Source organism: Nicotiana tomentosiformis, chromosome 6 (genome assembly GCF_000390325.3).
Source record: "Nicotiana tomentosiformis chromosome 6, ASM39032v3, whole genome shotgun sequence".
Lineage (NCBI taxonomy): Eukaryota > Viridiplantae > Streptophyta > Magnoliopsida > Solanales > Solanaceae > Nicotiana > Nicotiana tomentosiformis.
In genome coordinates, this window is record NC_090817.1 from 128,730,375 (window position 1) to 128,744,746 (window position 14,372).

A 14,372-nucleotide genomic window follows, 5' to 3' on the forward strand; every position below is an offset into this window, starting at 1 on the left:
TAATTATTTTTTCTGAAATTTTAAAAATCTTAACTTCAAGACAATTCAGGACAGTTTTGTTCCAAAAAATTGAACTGCAAAAAAATTAATATTCATGACGTACTAGCTAATTTTTAAACAGCAATCCTTTAAAGTGGCAACTTAGTGTCATTTCTACATGTTACTTGGAGGTATGGAGCGACAAAGGGTAAGTATCTTTATGTTTGGGCAAGTAATGGTAGGGGTTCTTGACAAGATGTGAAATTTCACCTCCTTTTTTCTCACTTTCACATTTCCTTTCTCGTTTTGATAATGAAATGTCACCCTTTTTCTATGCTTCATTCTGATTCCGTTTTATAGCTAGCCCATATAGGTGGCTAGTCCATGTTGTACAGGGCCTCAAACGAATCTGAATGGGCTGCCACCGACTGGCCAATACTTTTAAGTCATTTTAGTAATTTGTAAATTGTGATTGAACTTTTGACATTTAATACTTAATAGGCATTTTGACACTATCTGGTCGAAGTTTAAAAAGGAATATTTGAAGTTTAAGTTGATTTTTTTTTTAAATATTAAATTTGTGTTTGAACAAAAATTTCACGTGGAAAAATAATTGAAGAGTTATTAGAAAAAAGATATTTTTCACTTGCAATATTCTTCAAATAAGTTTTTAAATATAATTATTATTTATCGAGAAATGAGAGAGATGGTGCATTTTTCGTTCAAGTTTTTCAGCGGTAGCATATAATATTGCGATTTCCACAAAAATAAAGAGAGAGAAGGAGAGATTCTCTTAATGGATTCATTTAAAAAAGGTCATGTGCTTTGCACATACTTTATTTGTTATGCTTTTTGAGAATTCAAAGTATGTTTTCATTTTATAGATTATCTTTTGAAAACAAAGAATCTTTTAAGTCCATATACGTTATAGGTTTTAAGCTAACGAATTCTCTAATGGTATCAATGTTTTAAGAAGATAGAATTTTATTCTATTAATATGCACAGTTAGTTTAATGCTTATGGACCAAGGTTGAATAATACATTTGATAATTAATACACTGTTTAGTTTTCACAATCTAATTTAAAAATAGATAAAAAGGATAAGTGCATACACGTCAATTCGGAGAAACTTTGTGTCGTCTCCAACAACACCCTGTTTTATACTATAACTATATTAACGTATTTCATAATGATTTTTTTTTTGGGGTTTAACTTAGTGCATTTATGTGCATTAGTTACAACCATCAAGTTACTGTAACTTGCAACAAGTAACTAAATATAATAATTCTAATTTGTTAACTTAAAACGTAATTGAATAATTAGATATAGCTAATGAAGATGCATTAATTGAGTAAAAATCATTTTTACTGTTAGCATATCTAAGTTCTTTTTTTTATTTTTTACTCGGCCACCAAGCATTGCCTCTAGTTTAAACCTTAGCCAATGAAACCTGATGTTAACAAACAAAATTAAAATTTTGTGTCAACAAATATAAAGTATCATCGCAATTATTATTTTTTATTGATAATACCTTTTACAATTAACATATAAAATTAATTTATAAAAACTTTCAACAATATTTCTAATTTTGTTTAAATATAACTTTCGAGAAGTTTCTACTATTTTTTAACTTAATATAATAAATACATAATATATGTACAAATCATTGGTTGTAACTTGTATATGTTGATAGAATTGATGAAAAATACTTATTCGTATTCGACATATATACATTAATAATAAATCAATAGACACATTATTTATTACTTAAGTATCGTAAATCTATATGTTTTTATTTCGATTTACTACTTTAACTGGGGCAAGCTAAACATTTACTATGTTCGACTAAATTTCTTTCCTAGAAGGCTAGAACTAGAATAGATCCGCCACTGATTGTTGTCTTTTGACTCAGAGAGAGGTAAGGTTAGAGCAGGGCTTTTGCACAAATATATCGAAACAAAGTTTTCCTAGAGAGAGAACGGTTTGATAGAGAGAACCAGTAACCTTAATTCTCAGAACTGTTTTCTACTCCAATTCTCTCTATTCTCCTGAGAGAGAGAGAGAGATAGAGAGAGAGAGAGAGAGAGAGAGAGAGAGAGAAGTGATATACTGTGAGAATCTTAATCTGTGTTCAACGCATGTGTCGTTATTTATATCTGGACTTGTTGTAATAGTTGATTCTGAATCCGACATTGAAGTTAGGATCTTCAGACGACGGAGATTCCAAATACCTAAGTCGATGAAGTGATTATTATTCTATTAGTTATCGTCGTCACTTGATTCTAGATTTTCAATTTGGATCCTCGCTTTTTTTATTTTACTTGATTTTTTTGGGGGCTGTTGATTTATCGGGGGGAAAAGATGAACGGTGGTGATGTTGCAGCAGCAGCTCCGGCACCGCCGTTAGAGTGGAAATTCTCTCAGGTCTTTGGTGAACGTGCGGCGGGCGAAGAAGTTCAGGAAGGTAAACTACTTTATCATCTCACTCTTTACTCTATGGATCCACACTTATTTTGAATTAAGTTTTGCTATCTGCTATTTGGTTGTTAATTGCTCAAATAATTACTATTTCATTATTGACCAGTAGAGAAAAATCTGTTTGATTTGATCACGGATTTGATGATGTGATTTTGCATGCGGAGTTTAACCGATATACCTAATATGAACAGTCTATTAATGAAGTAGCCAAGTACAGTCCTTTTAAGCTATATTTCATTTTTAAAAAAATATTGGAGATCCTTGAACTTGTATCTTGATGTCTCCCGTGTTTGTGTGGTGAATCAGTACTTGTTATTGATTTACTGAAGGACTATGGAGCTGTAGTTGGTGGTTTGGGTCATGTATTATTACCTTACTGTTTAAGTGCGTTGAGCTATTATACTTAAAATTTAAAGCATAAGGGCGTAAATTTCTAATTAGTCGTGGATTTTCTACAGATGCATTTGTGTGACAGGGTGGTTCCGTATTGAGAAACTAACTTAGAATAGTCGCTCGCCCAAAAAAATAGCCGGCAAATGTATATTTTGCACATAATTAGTGTGTAATATATGTATATTGGCATTGGCAAGGGGTTGTACCGAGTGGACAAATTTGTAACTTCCCCTTCCGTATTTCGCCTCTAGGTATTCTCTAGCTGCCCACCGGTGTCAGTTTTAGGTACATGTACCCTCTTGCTTAAGGTTGTTCAAGTTTTTTTTGATGCAGTCAGTGACCACTTGTCATGTTATTTTCATTCCACTTTTGTGATGTAAATATAGTAGTGAAGTTGTAGTGCATATACTAGTAAGTTTCTTGAGATTGCAGGGCATGTTTCAGTACGACAGGCTGCTCGGAGAGCAATTTATAATTGGGTATTGGCGGAGATGCCAAAATGGTCAAGGTAGAGACAATACCTTTCTTGTGTTTTGGAAATATTGGACGTTGCTCATGGGGCTTGTTGGCTTGAATCCAGCCAAGTGTTTAACTGCACATGATTAATGGAGACTGTCCCAGAGAGAAGATTTTGGTTCAAGATTGTTCTGCTATTAGAAGTTGTCCATTTTACATAGCTCCAAATTTGTTTGACGAAAGTTTGTTTCAACGTTGTTGGGCTTCCAGAAAGCAGTTTGCATCCGCTCTTTTTTTGGGGTTTCATGATGCTATGTCATTGGACTCTTGATGTGTGATAAAGTTGTTCATTGTAAATTTAATTGACAGCTCCCCGATAAAGTTCATCGTATTTTGCATCTGCTGAGTGTTCTAACCCTCTGCAGCTCCTAACCTTGTGCTTTAGCTTCCTCTTTTAGAACTATCCTGATTTTCTTGCCCAAAGTTTTATTTTTTTGGATAAGTGAAATTTTATTGGTTGCACCAAGAAAGTGCTAGTATGTACGTCAAAGATTTCTAACCCCCTTAATAAAGAAGGGATTCCAGAAAGCCGACAAAAGTATTTACGTCGCAGTCAATCTTGAGCTTACACCAAGAATACAGAAAATGTAAGGCTCTAAACATAACGAAGTGTATTGCGGAGTATTTGTTTTCAAAACACCTATTGTTTTTTTTTAAAAATATAACAAAGAGGGACAGTGTTCCAAAAGTCTTTGAGATACTTCTTTGTTCTCTGCCCATTCAGCTGTGTACAGATTCTTTCAGTATTTCTGGATGTACCCATTGTATCCAAAACACATTAAGGAACAAGGTCCATACTTCCCATGCATGCTAACCATGTAAGAAAAGATGAGCGGGAGATTCACTGTTGGCTTCACATAGAAAACACCTATTGCATAGCTGAAAATTTCTATTTGTAAATTTTCCTGTGTTAGGCATGCTTCCTGTAGTGCTAGCCAGCGAAAGCAAAGTGCTCTTGGGTATGCTTTTGCTTCCACACTGCTTTCCAAGGCCATATCTCCTGCCCGCTGGAGATTTCAGCTGATTATAGCAAGATTTTATGGTGAACTTTCTTTTTCTGTCCTCTTCCCATGCAAGAGAATCAGGAATGTCTGGCTGTATTCAAACTCCCTCTACTCTAAATAACAGTTGTCCAAAGTTTTCTACTTCCCAACCGATTTTTTTTTCCTTAATCCAAAATTCCAATCTTCATTACTCCAGCACCCAGAAATTGTTGCATCTTGCTTTGGCGTCATACCAAAAAAAATTCATGAAAGTTCTGCTTCAAGGGAGATTAAATCCAACCAAGGATCCCACCATATTCTGGTTTTAAGCCATCTCCTACAACAGTAAACCATTGATGCTCTTCCAGAGAGGTACACCATATACCCTGTAGCTTGTTTAGTTCTTGCTCAGAAATTTATTAATGTCTGAGAAGTATGTTTGACGACCTTTGGTATAGCTTAGTTCATTGTGCCAGTTAAATAATTACTGAAGTACCTATCAGCGTAAAAAGCATATAAGGTGGAAGTATTGGCAGGCTGGATTGACTGGAAACTTTTTCATAATTTGCACAATTTGGCACCAAATGTTTCTCTTACAGAAGTTATATCCAGATTGGGAGTTTCTTTCTGACTTTATTCAGCCCTTGGGGTTCTTTTTTGTAGAGATGGAGTGTCGTTGAAGTCCATTTTCTCTAAATAGAAACCACAGTCAAGCTCCTTCGTCGTCTTGCTTTTTTAGGCTTGACTTTTCGTTCCTCATGGTTTATTGCAGTGACGAGCCAAAAATCCTAACAAGGGGATTCAAAAACTAAAAGAATACCATGCCTAGGATTCCAACTGGTTACCTAAAGCAAATTTTTAACCCCGTTACCACTAATTTTAAAGTTTCCATCATGTCAAGGGGATTTAAAAACTTATATATGCACAAAAGAATTGTTTTTACCCTATTTGTGCAGTATAATTTTCCAATGAAGGGGATTCTGTTGACCCCCCTTCATTGAATTGGTCAAGCATGCAAAATGTGCACACAAGAAAACAAGCGCTGAATGATAGACTGTTGATCATTGAAGTTTGCTGAAGTAAGAGTGCCTAAATCCAACACCGGTAGTTACAGAAGTCCTACTTTATGGAGCTAGTTTGCTTGACTCATGGTGGTCTTCTTATTCTGACTAAAGTCATCTGCAACTAAATAGTGGATGCAGAAAAACTTATTTTATGTTGCAAGCTCTTTACAGATCCATGGCAGTACCAAATTCACTATGTTTATTGGCAGTTATGCCCTGTTTTAAATAGACGAGTTGCATTAGATCAATAGTAATCCTGCTTAAGGAAAGTGCTGGCTGAGATTTTATTACGTGTTTAAAATAACTTCTCTCTTCCTTTTTATAATTATGTTCTAAGTTGCTCCGACATGGCAGTTTAGGTGCCGCACCTGTCTCGACAAGACACTAGTATGGATATGGGTATGGGATCCGTACCAGATCTGGTCAAACAATTTTGGATACTCTGACCACGACGGACGGAAAAATTTGATTCCCGAAATCAGAACTAAAACTAGGGTAAATTTGAAGAAAATAGCATACGTTATCTAGGAAATCAATCCTTTACTTATCTACAACTTGAGTATAAAAAAGAAATTCACACTTTACAAGCTATACGTAAGTATTCCACAAAATTTCTCATAATTTAGATATATTTTTATATTTTTGAATTATTTTTAGCCGGATCCCCGCACCCGTATCCATACTAGGATCCGTATACCCGAATCTTAGAATTTACATCTCGAAGGATCCGATCTCTAGATCCGCACCCGTGTCCAACACCCACACCTATGTCCGAGCAACTTAGATTATGTTAGCATGGTTGGGACTTTGATTTTCTCTTCTTCCGGTGCTTCTAAAAGCGAAAGCGCAAAGAATGATAACCCCTCGTTTGAACTGAAGCAGATAGCGAAAAGTGAAGCACACTTTTGAACTGAAGCGAACGAGTTATGAAAATTTTAAAAAATTACCAAAATTTGAATTCATTGATCCTACTATAATAATCAAATCGCAATAAAAATACTTACTTAAGCATTCAATTTACAATAATGTTGATATTAATACAACTCCTCAAAGTTGAGGTTCAAATAATTAAAAGCTTCTCATTAGGATCAATTGACACATTATTGTTTGAAGCGCACACTTCTCTGAAGCATGTGGCTTTTCCGTGAAATGATAACCGCATGTTTGCATCGTTTCGTCGCTTTGAGCAACTAAGCGGTGATTTTTAATAACACTGCCTTCTTCAATAGCTGTTCTAATAATTCCTCTAAATGTTCGTCATTTTTTTATAAGGAAAACAAAAGGCTCGTCCTTCAGAGCTTTCTTTGCATGATGCATTTGAGTCAGTTCATTTATTGTAGGTTTTGTACAGTAACTTATCAAAGAAAAATGTAGGCTTTGTACAGTTCACGTCAACGCTGCACATTATCTTGATGTGGGGATATCCAGAAAGAAGAACACTGTGACTAGTGAATTTGCTTCCAGTAGCATTCTGTGTTGCGTGAAATTTATTTCATGGTTGCATTCATGTGAGTTCATTTAATGTAGGATTTTACAGTTTAGGATAATGCAGCATTTATGCTGATATGGCAACATCCAGAATGAAAAGAAAGGAACAGAGAGAATGTCTCTCAATATTGTGCATGGATTCGTCTTAATAATGCCCAGCTTGGTCTTTGGTGTATAACATAGTTTAAATAGTAGTTTTAGGCAGTTCGTGTTACCTGAAGGTAGTTGCTGGTGGTTTACTGTCAGACTTTAGTATAAGACATGTAGATTAACCTTTCTAGGAAACAACAGAATTGAATATCTTGCAATAGATTTCACGTATGGAATAATGGTGCTGATTCTTTCTGCAGTTACAGAATTTTCTCAAATGGTAGGAAAATATTTACCAAGCTCACGGTGTTTAGACATTTTGGACACTCTTTTCTTTCTGTCTCATTATTTGTTTTCTTGTCTTTGTTTTGCAGTTGATATCATCTCAGCAATTGAGTTTGATAAAACTGGCGACCATCTTGCCACTGGGGATCGAGGGGGTAGGGTGGTATTATTTGAAAGGACCGATACAAAGGAGGTTGTTCTTCAATCTTGTAGTTATTCAGAATTTGGAGGTTCTTTTGATTGATCGTCTTTTCCTTGCGCTTATTTTTTTTGTTTAGCATGCTGGAAGCCGAAGAGAATTAGAGAGAATGGACTATCCAGTCACTCGGCATCCAGAGTTCCGCTACAAGACAGAATTTCAAAGCCACGAGCCTGAGGTAGGCGACTCATCTCTGTTTCTAACCTTCTTTCCTGGTGTAATTTCTCTCTTAGGAACTCTTGCGTCATGTACTTGCCTGAGAAACAATATTTGAAAGAGCTTCAGAGAAACATTACCTTATTGTTTCTATGTCCTGGAAATAGATGGACGTTTTACCATTTGTGCCACTACTTTCTTGTGTCTATGGTGGATCACTGCCTTTTAGTTTTCACTCTTCATCTGCTCTTAGTTCCTCCTTTTGCCGCTTCAAGTAGAATTCTTATGCCCTCATCTACTTCATTCAGTTTGATTATCTGAAGAGTTTGGAGATTGAGGAGAAGATCAACAAGATCCGGTGGTGCCATATGCCTAATGGTGCTCTCTTTCTTTTGTCTACTAATGACAAAACTATAAAGTTCTGGAAGGTATGTTATTTCATCCGATTTGCTTCTCTGTGATTCTCTGTGGTAGTACATGTAGAGTAGGTTTTTGATACCCCTATCAAGTAAAATGAAAATGTTTATTCCGTATTTACTTTTCCAAGGCTTAAGCTACAGTAAGTTGTGTGGGAGAGGTATACTAATAGCAATTTCAAGTGTGTAGCCTGACATGTCTTCATCTTCATTCATATTCATGGTAGTACTAGAAACCGTTGTATTAGGAAGAGCGTGAGTAAGTTATTCAGTTTGGTGGGATGGGATGCCTGGGAAACGTGATATTTAGTTGAATGCTTTGGAGAAATTGTCTGATGTGCTGTTGCCTCTTATAATTTGTACATCGTCTATGAACCCTTCTTCCATTCTTGTGGAATGCATATTGTGAGATACTGTGCATTTTTTGACAAGCTACTGTTGAAGCACCTAGGTCTTCTTGTGACTGTCTATGTTGGCTGCCTATAACATCCTAATTTGCTTTCTAATTATCTTTTCCTGAATTTTCAGGTCGAAGAGAAGAAAGTCAAGAAAATATCTAACTTAAATATTGACCCTTCCAGAGCTATTGCAAATGGCAGCATGCCCAGTTCAAGTGTTTCTTCCAGTCAAAAACAGTATCTTGCAAATGGGTGCTACACAGATGGATCTTCTGGCTGTCTAAGCAATGATTTTTCGTTTCCACCTGGGGGTCTTCCTGCATTACATTTACCTGTGGTAGTTGTACTTAAGATATATATGCAACTTCCTATCTTGTACTATATATAGATGTCAAGTTTTTCTATGTGTATTGGTTTTTGTAACCTCTCAAGTATGTACATTAATTCTCTTAAGTATGCCCTGCATTTACCTATGAAAACAATGATGTCCATGGGTATAAAGTTACATCTAATTGTCGGAAATAAAATAGTGTAGAAAGGAAAATAATTCAGGAGTTGATAGTCTGAGCTGAACTGCATATATGATATTTGTTAGTCCGGGTTATTGGGGGAGGCTGTTTTGATGACTGTGCATACTATTCCGAAACATCTGTTAAGGTGTATAATTTTGGTTAATTGTTCATCCATGTATTGGTGCAAAGTGTAACAAGAAGCCAGAAACATATCTGTATTTCACATTTTACTATATTCTGCATTGCTCCTTTTAGTATTTACTAATTCTACGTACAAGCTAGGCCGTATATATTTGCATGTTCATATAAGCATGTAATCTGTATATGTGCTGGGTCAATGCATAGGTGCTTTATCCTCTACTTCTCAGGCTGGGTAACTGAAAACCTTTATGCCTTTGTTCTTCCTTAAATCTTTCCTCAATTTGCTAAAGGAATTTCAATGTGGCTTTAGCTCACATCCCCTCTGTCAAATGCTGTTTGTTGAAATTTATTTGAACGTCTTTATTTTTCTTTCATCTGCATCTAAAAGCTTTGGAATCTGAATTGCAGGTTTCAAGCAGTGAGAGCAGCGTTGCTGCTAAATGTAGAAGAGTATATGCCCATGCACATGACTATCATATAAATTCTATTTCAAATAACTGGTGAAGATCCATTCTATAATTGGAAATCTGATTTACTATGTCTTCTATTTGTTAGAACTTATCGTAATTTCTGTCCTTCTCCTTCTTCTACTTAGTGATGGGGAAACATTTATATCAGCTGATGATCTCCGGATAAACCTTTGGAACTTACAAATAAGTAACCAAAGTTTCAATATTGTTGATGTCAAGCCAGCAAATATGGAAGATCTAACTGGTGAATTTTGGATGTGTTGATCTCAACTTTCATTTTATTGTGGGCACCTCAAATACATGATAGTTTTAATTTTTATTTTTAATTTTTCAGAAATGCTTGTTTCAATGAATGCTCATATTTGTTTAGATGTTTGTTATTGCAGAGGTGGTAACTTCAGCTGAATTTCACCCTACTCACTGTAACATGTTGGCTTATAGTAGTTCAAAAGGATCAATCCGTCTGGTAGATTTGCGGCAATCAGCATTGTGCGATTCCCATTCTAAATTGTGAGTATCACATTAAATAGTAGCCCTTTGCCGGTAGGTGTTATTTTATCCTCTATGTCAAAACAAGATATCACCTGCACAAAAGAATTCTGCAAGAGAGCTAGTTTCTTACCAGTATAGGGCCCCTGGAAAGATATTCTTCAAGAGATAAATATTTTAAAATTACTTTCTCATAGCTTTAATAAGTTGAAATGCTGGTTACCCATATATGCAGGTTTGAAGAAAAGGAAGCTCCTGGCTCAAGATCCTTTTTTACCGAGATAATTGCTTCAATTTCAGATATAAAATTTGCGAAGGCTGGAAGATACATACTTAGTCGTGACTATATGACCCTTAAGGTTGGTTTTTCTCTCTCTTTATTTTCTCTAGGTCTTCATCTTTTCAGTTGACTGATGTGAGAGATGCGCAATGTAATTGCCTTGTGTATCATATTCTTGACTCTGCAAGTACTCTCTGATATGTAAATGGTGTGCATAAGGAAAACAGAGTTCTGATAAGTCAGAAGGTAACATAAGCATGGTCCATGGGCATCTGTTAGTCACATTCCTGGTAATTGGTTTAAAACAAGTTTAATAAATGATCTGTGGCACACTCTTCACTGCCGGAATCTGACTTAAATTGCCAGCTTACCAACTTATCCCCCCACCCCCCAACCCCCAACCCCCCAACCCCCACAAAAAAAAAAGAAGCCATGGTAGTAAACAGTATGATTGCATTTGGAGTTCTCCTTGGTGCACTATTTAGAAGAATTTCTGGGCTTTCTGGAAGATTGAACTATGTGCATGTGCATGGCGCTTTTTCTTCTCTTCTGTTTACCTTTGTAAGTACAAGTATTTTTTCACAAAATGGTACCAAGTGGGTACTGCAAAGGTTTACAAGATGTTACAGCTCTAAAGAGTTTAAAAAAGATTCTTCACTTTCAAAAAAATAGTTAAAAATAGATTCTTTATAGTTTTTACATAATTCTTTGTTACACAACAATATGAAACAAGATGAGATTTCAAGATGTATATTGCCTCTGATACCCCTTCGGAGTATTTTCTGGTTTTTTCTTTCCACAGCAACCACAAAATGAAAATGCATACATGAACTGTCTTGGAAAACGCCTTAACACTCTTTATGAACTAGAGAGCCTCTCCAATTGCAAAGATAGGCACTCACAGTTCTTCTGATTGGCCAGATGGAAACTTCGTGTTTCATCAGTTCATTGGTCTCATCAGATGTAATAACAAATAATTGACAGATTTTTCAATTCTTTCACGCACGAATCACTTATTACACCAATTTATCCCCCCCCCCCCCCCCCCCAATCATCTATAATTGATAGGCATGCTGCTTTAATCCTTATGTTTCCCTGTGGAAAGCTTTTGCAGTTGAATTTTTCCCAAGGCTAAGTCTCATCTTTCAAAAATCTTAATTTACAAACAAAACCTCTTGGTTTCATTAGGTTTCGCTATGTTTGCATCTTATGTTTGTGAGTCTGCAAAACATTTTCTAGAACTTAAAGGTGCAGCTGCTAGTCTGCTACATTTTCTTTATCCTTTCTAGTTCCTGGCAAGAATGTGCATGGTATACCATAAGAGTAACTATTATATCAGATTCCTGCTAGATCTACTTTCTTTCAGCTTTATGTTAGTGGACGTCCTCGTCAATAAAAGAAAGAATGAGAAGAAGTGAGATCTCTATCATTGATCCTTTTTTCCTGATGAGGTGATCCTAACCCCTAAGTATATGGAAGAAAAGATTGTTCCGTTTTTACTGAAACTCACCTTGCCTTGCAGCTATGGGATATAAATATGGATTCTGGTCCAGTTTCAACTTTTCAGGTTCATGAATATTTGAGACCAAAGGTGAATTTCTTTCTCCCAAAATTAGGTGCTTCTGCTTGGTTAGTTTCTCATTTGTGTCTGAGCTGATTAGTAATTATTATGTTGCTCTGCAGCTATGTGATTTATACGAGAATGATTCCATCTTTGATAAATTCGAATGTTGCCTTAGCGGTGACGGTTTGCGAGTAGCAACTGGATCTTATAGGTGTGTAGACTTATTTTTTAGTTTTTATTTTCTTTCCTTTTATTTCTCCACCACGGTGATGTATTGTTCAACATAATTTGTACAATTTCAGCAACCTTTTCCGTGTGTTTGGTTGTGCTGCGGGGAACACGGAAGCAACTACATTAGAAGCAAGCAAAAACCCCATGAGGTACCTGTATTAAAAGTTTTTCGGCATGCAAATTTATTTGGATATATCGTAAATGTCATGGCTTTTGATGACTTTGATTATTCTCCTTTAGAAGACAAGTCCAGACCCCTTCGAGGCCTTCCAGATACTTGAGCAGCAGTATAACACGTGTTGTCATGAGAGGTATGCTTTTCTAGATGCAGATATATAGTTTCTCATATATCTCAGTATATATGTCATCTATATTTGAATTTTTGCCCCAACAGTTTGACATAAATTGAATTTTTATGATATGCATTCCAGGAGCAGAAAGTCCAGCAGTTGATGCTAATGGAAACTCATTTGACTTCACAACCAAACTGCTCCATCTCGCATGGCATCCAACTGAAAATTCAATTGCATGTGCTGCTGCAAACAGCTTGTATATGTATTATGCATAAAATATGAGGTTGCAGTTTCTTGGAGTTGCTTTTTCAGAAGGTTTTATTTCGAATCAACTTGAGGTTCTGCCATTTCGCTCTTCCAGAATCAATGCCGACGTATATTACATGCTCATAATGTTAAGGTCCACTGCTCAAAGAATGGACATTCTAGCAACCTATTTGTCAATAGCCATGAGTTCTTGCTCTCTTCTTCCCATTATCTGCTTCACTCTTCTCTAAATTTCCTATTTATTGGGTTGACATCAGGAGAAATCTCATTGTAGTTCCCCCACAAGCAAAACCGATGGATGTGAAAAAATCGGCACTAGTTCTAAGGTGAATGCAGTTTTGCTCGAAATCTTGCTGGAAAGGACCTGCTGGCTAACTTGCAGAGCGTTAAACTAACTTTATTGGATAACATTATTTTTTTTGTAGGATAATTTAATATGCTTTTTGCTATAGGTTATTGACTAAAGTAGTTATTTTTTTCTTTTTTCCTGTAAAAGAAGTTCAAAGGCACTGGCATTTATTTCCCTGTATTTTTTCTTTGGTAAAGTGAAGCTGGCATTGCCAACCTTCTATCACTTGCAGATCCTCAGTACTTGTGCAATTTATTAGGTTGAGGTTGGTACTTTTATTCTGCTGCTGGAGCCATGTAATGGAACTAAACTGCATGATCTAGCTAACATTTTTCGCACTGCTGTGCATGCAACCATATAACGCTTCCCTACAGCTGGATTCCTCATCTTCTCTCTGAAAACGATACCATTGTACTTCCCCCTTATGCTAACATTCTTTTATGCATAAGGAGAGGCCATTGTAGTTCACCTGCAAGCAATACTTCTGTCATCAGTGAAGATTTAGGTTACTTATGCTTATGATGGTTGGTTAATGTCTTGTGTGCAAGCATGTTTGTGCTCGTACGAAGAGCAACAGGAAGAATTACGACTTGATATGGCTTTTCTTATAAAATATGTTGGCAGAGTGTGATTGTGATAAGTGATGGATGCGCGTTCTTTATGGAATGAAATTACAGCATACTAATATATAGCTGATGTAGAGAAAAAAGTTGATCAACATGTTTCCTTGTGAATAAATGGATCACCCGAGCTGGGACTGGGAGGGTGGTGGATAAATTCTTGGTAAGTTTCTCCATCCCATCCAAACGAACTGCTCATTTCTGTGCTGGTTTTAGACGACAGAGATGAAGGAAACACACGTCGGAAAAGAATTCCAAGCGAATCAGCATGCAAGTATTTGACAGAAATGATTTCATTCATGGTTGTGGTTTGTGGTGATTGATAGAATGGCCACGGCAACGCTAACAGAGGCGTGTTGCACGGAGTCCAGAATCTATATATACTTGGACGTTAAGGTATAGCGCTCTTTCAAAGAGCGCTATATGTAAAACGCCTTTAATAAAGGCGATATACCTGAAAGCTAATAAGACAGGTATGCATAGCGCGATATATAAAAGCGTTACCGCGCTATACATACATAAAAAACGTTCCCCTCCCCTTTCCCCCACGTTTTGAACCAGAAGCCCCCTCCCCCATTTTTAAAAAACGTTCCAGCGGTCCCCCTCCCCTCCCCCCATTAACGAGATAAAAAAATCGAGTGGACTCCACCCGTCCCACAAAAAGTAAAGAGTATTGGTCCCACATCCTAGCTAAGCCTTCTCTTGTTGTGG

General features: G+C 36.3%; 1 protein-coding gene across 3 annotated transcripts; it reads left to right on the top strand.

Annotated features, from left to right (window-relative positions):
- The first annotated feature begins 1,855 nt into the window (after positions 1-1,855).
- On the top strand, positions 1,856-13,319 carry LOC104101573 (serine/threonine protein phosphatase 2A 55 kDa regulatory subunit B beta isoform-like). Of its 3 annotated transcripts, none has more exons than XM_009609056.4 (14): positions 1,856-2,443; positions 7,366-7,469; positions 7,555-7,653; positions 7,940-8,059; positions 8,576-8,785; positions 9,507-9,598; positions 9,694-9,812; positions 9,955-10,078; positions 10,293-10,416; positions 11,860-11,928; positions 12,021-12,112; positions 12,204-12,281; positions 12,376-12,443; positions 12,564-13,319. In XM_009609056.4, exons 1-14 carry the CDS (start codon positions 2,341-2,343, stop codon positions 12,698-12,700), a joined length of 1,539 nt encoding a protein of 512 aa, XP_009607351.1. In that variant the 5' UTR covers positions 1,856-2,340; the 3' UTR covers positions 12,701-13,319. The 3 variants fall into 3 exon arrangements, with proteins under 3 accessions (XP_009607351.1, XP_009607349.1, XP_009607350.1); XM_009609054.4 differs by having other exon boundaries at positions 1,858-2,443; positions 12,373-12,443; positions 12,564-13,266; XM_009609055.4 differs by having other exon boundaries at positions 1,859-2,443; positions 8,576-8,782; positions 12,373-12,443; positions 12,564-13,266.
- The last annotated feature ends 1,053 nt before the right edge of the window (positions 13,320-14,372 follow it).

Coding starts and splice junctions, on each gene's coding strand:
- LOC104101573 (XM_009609054.4), top strand. CDS start 2,341: ATGAACGGTGGTGATGTTGCAGCAGCAGCTCCGGCACCGCCGTTAGAG. Junction 2,444..7,365: donor GGGCGAAGAAGTTCAGGAAG/GTAAACTACTTT, acceptor TTTGTTTTGCAG/TTGATATCATCTCAGCAATT. Junction 12,113..12,203: donor GTAGCAACTGGATCTTATAG/GTGTGTAGACTT, acceptor GTACAATTTCAG/CAACCTTTTCCGTGTGTTTG.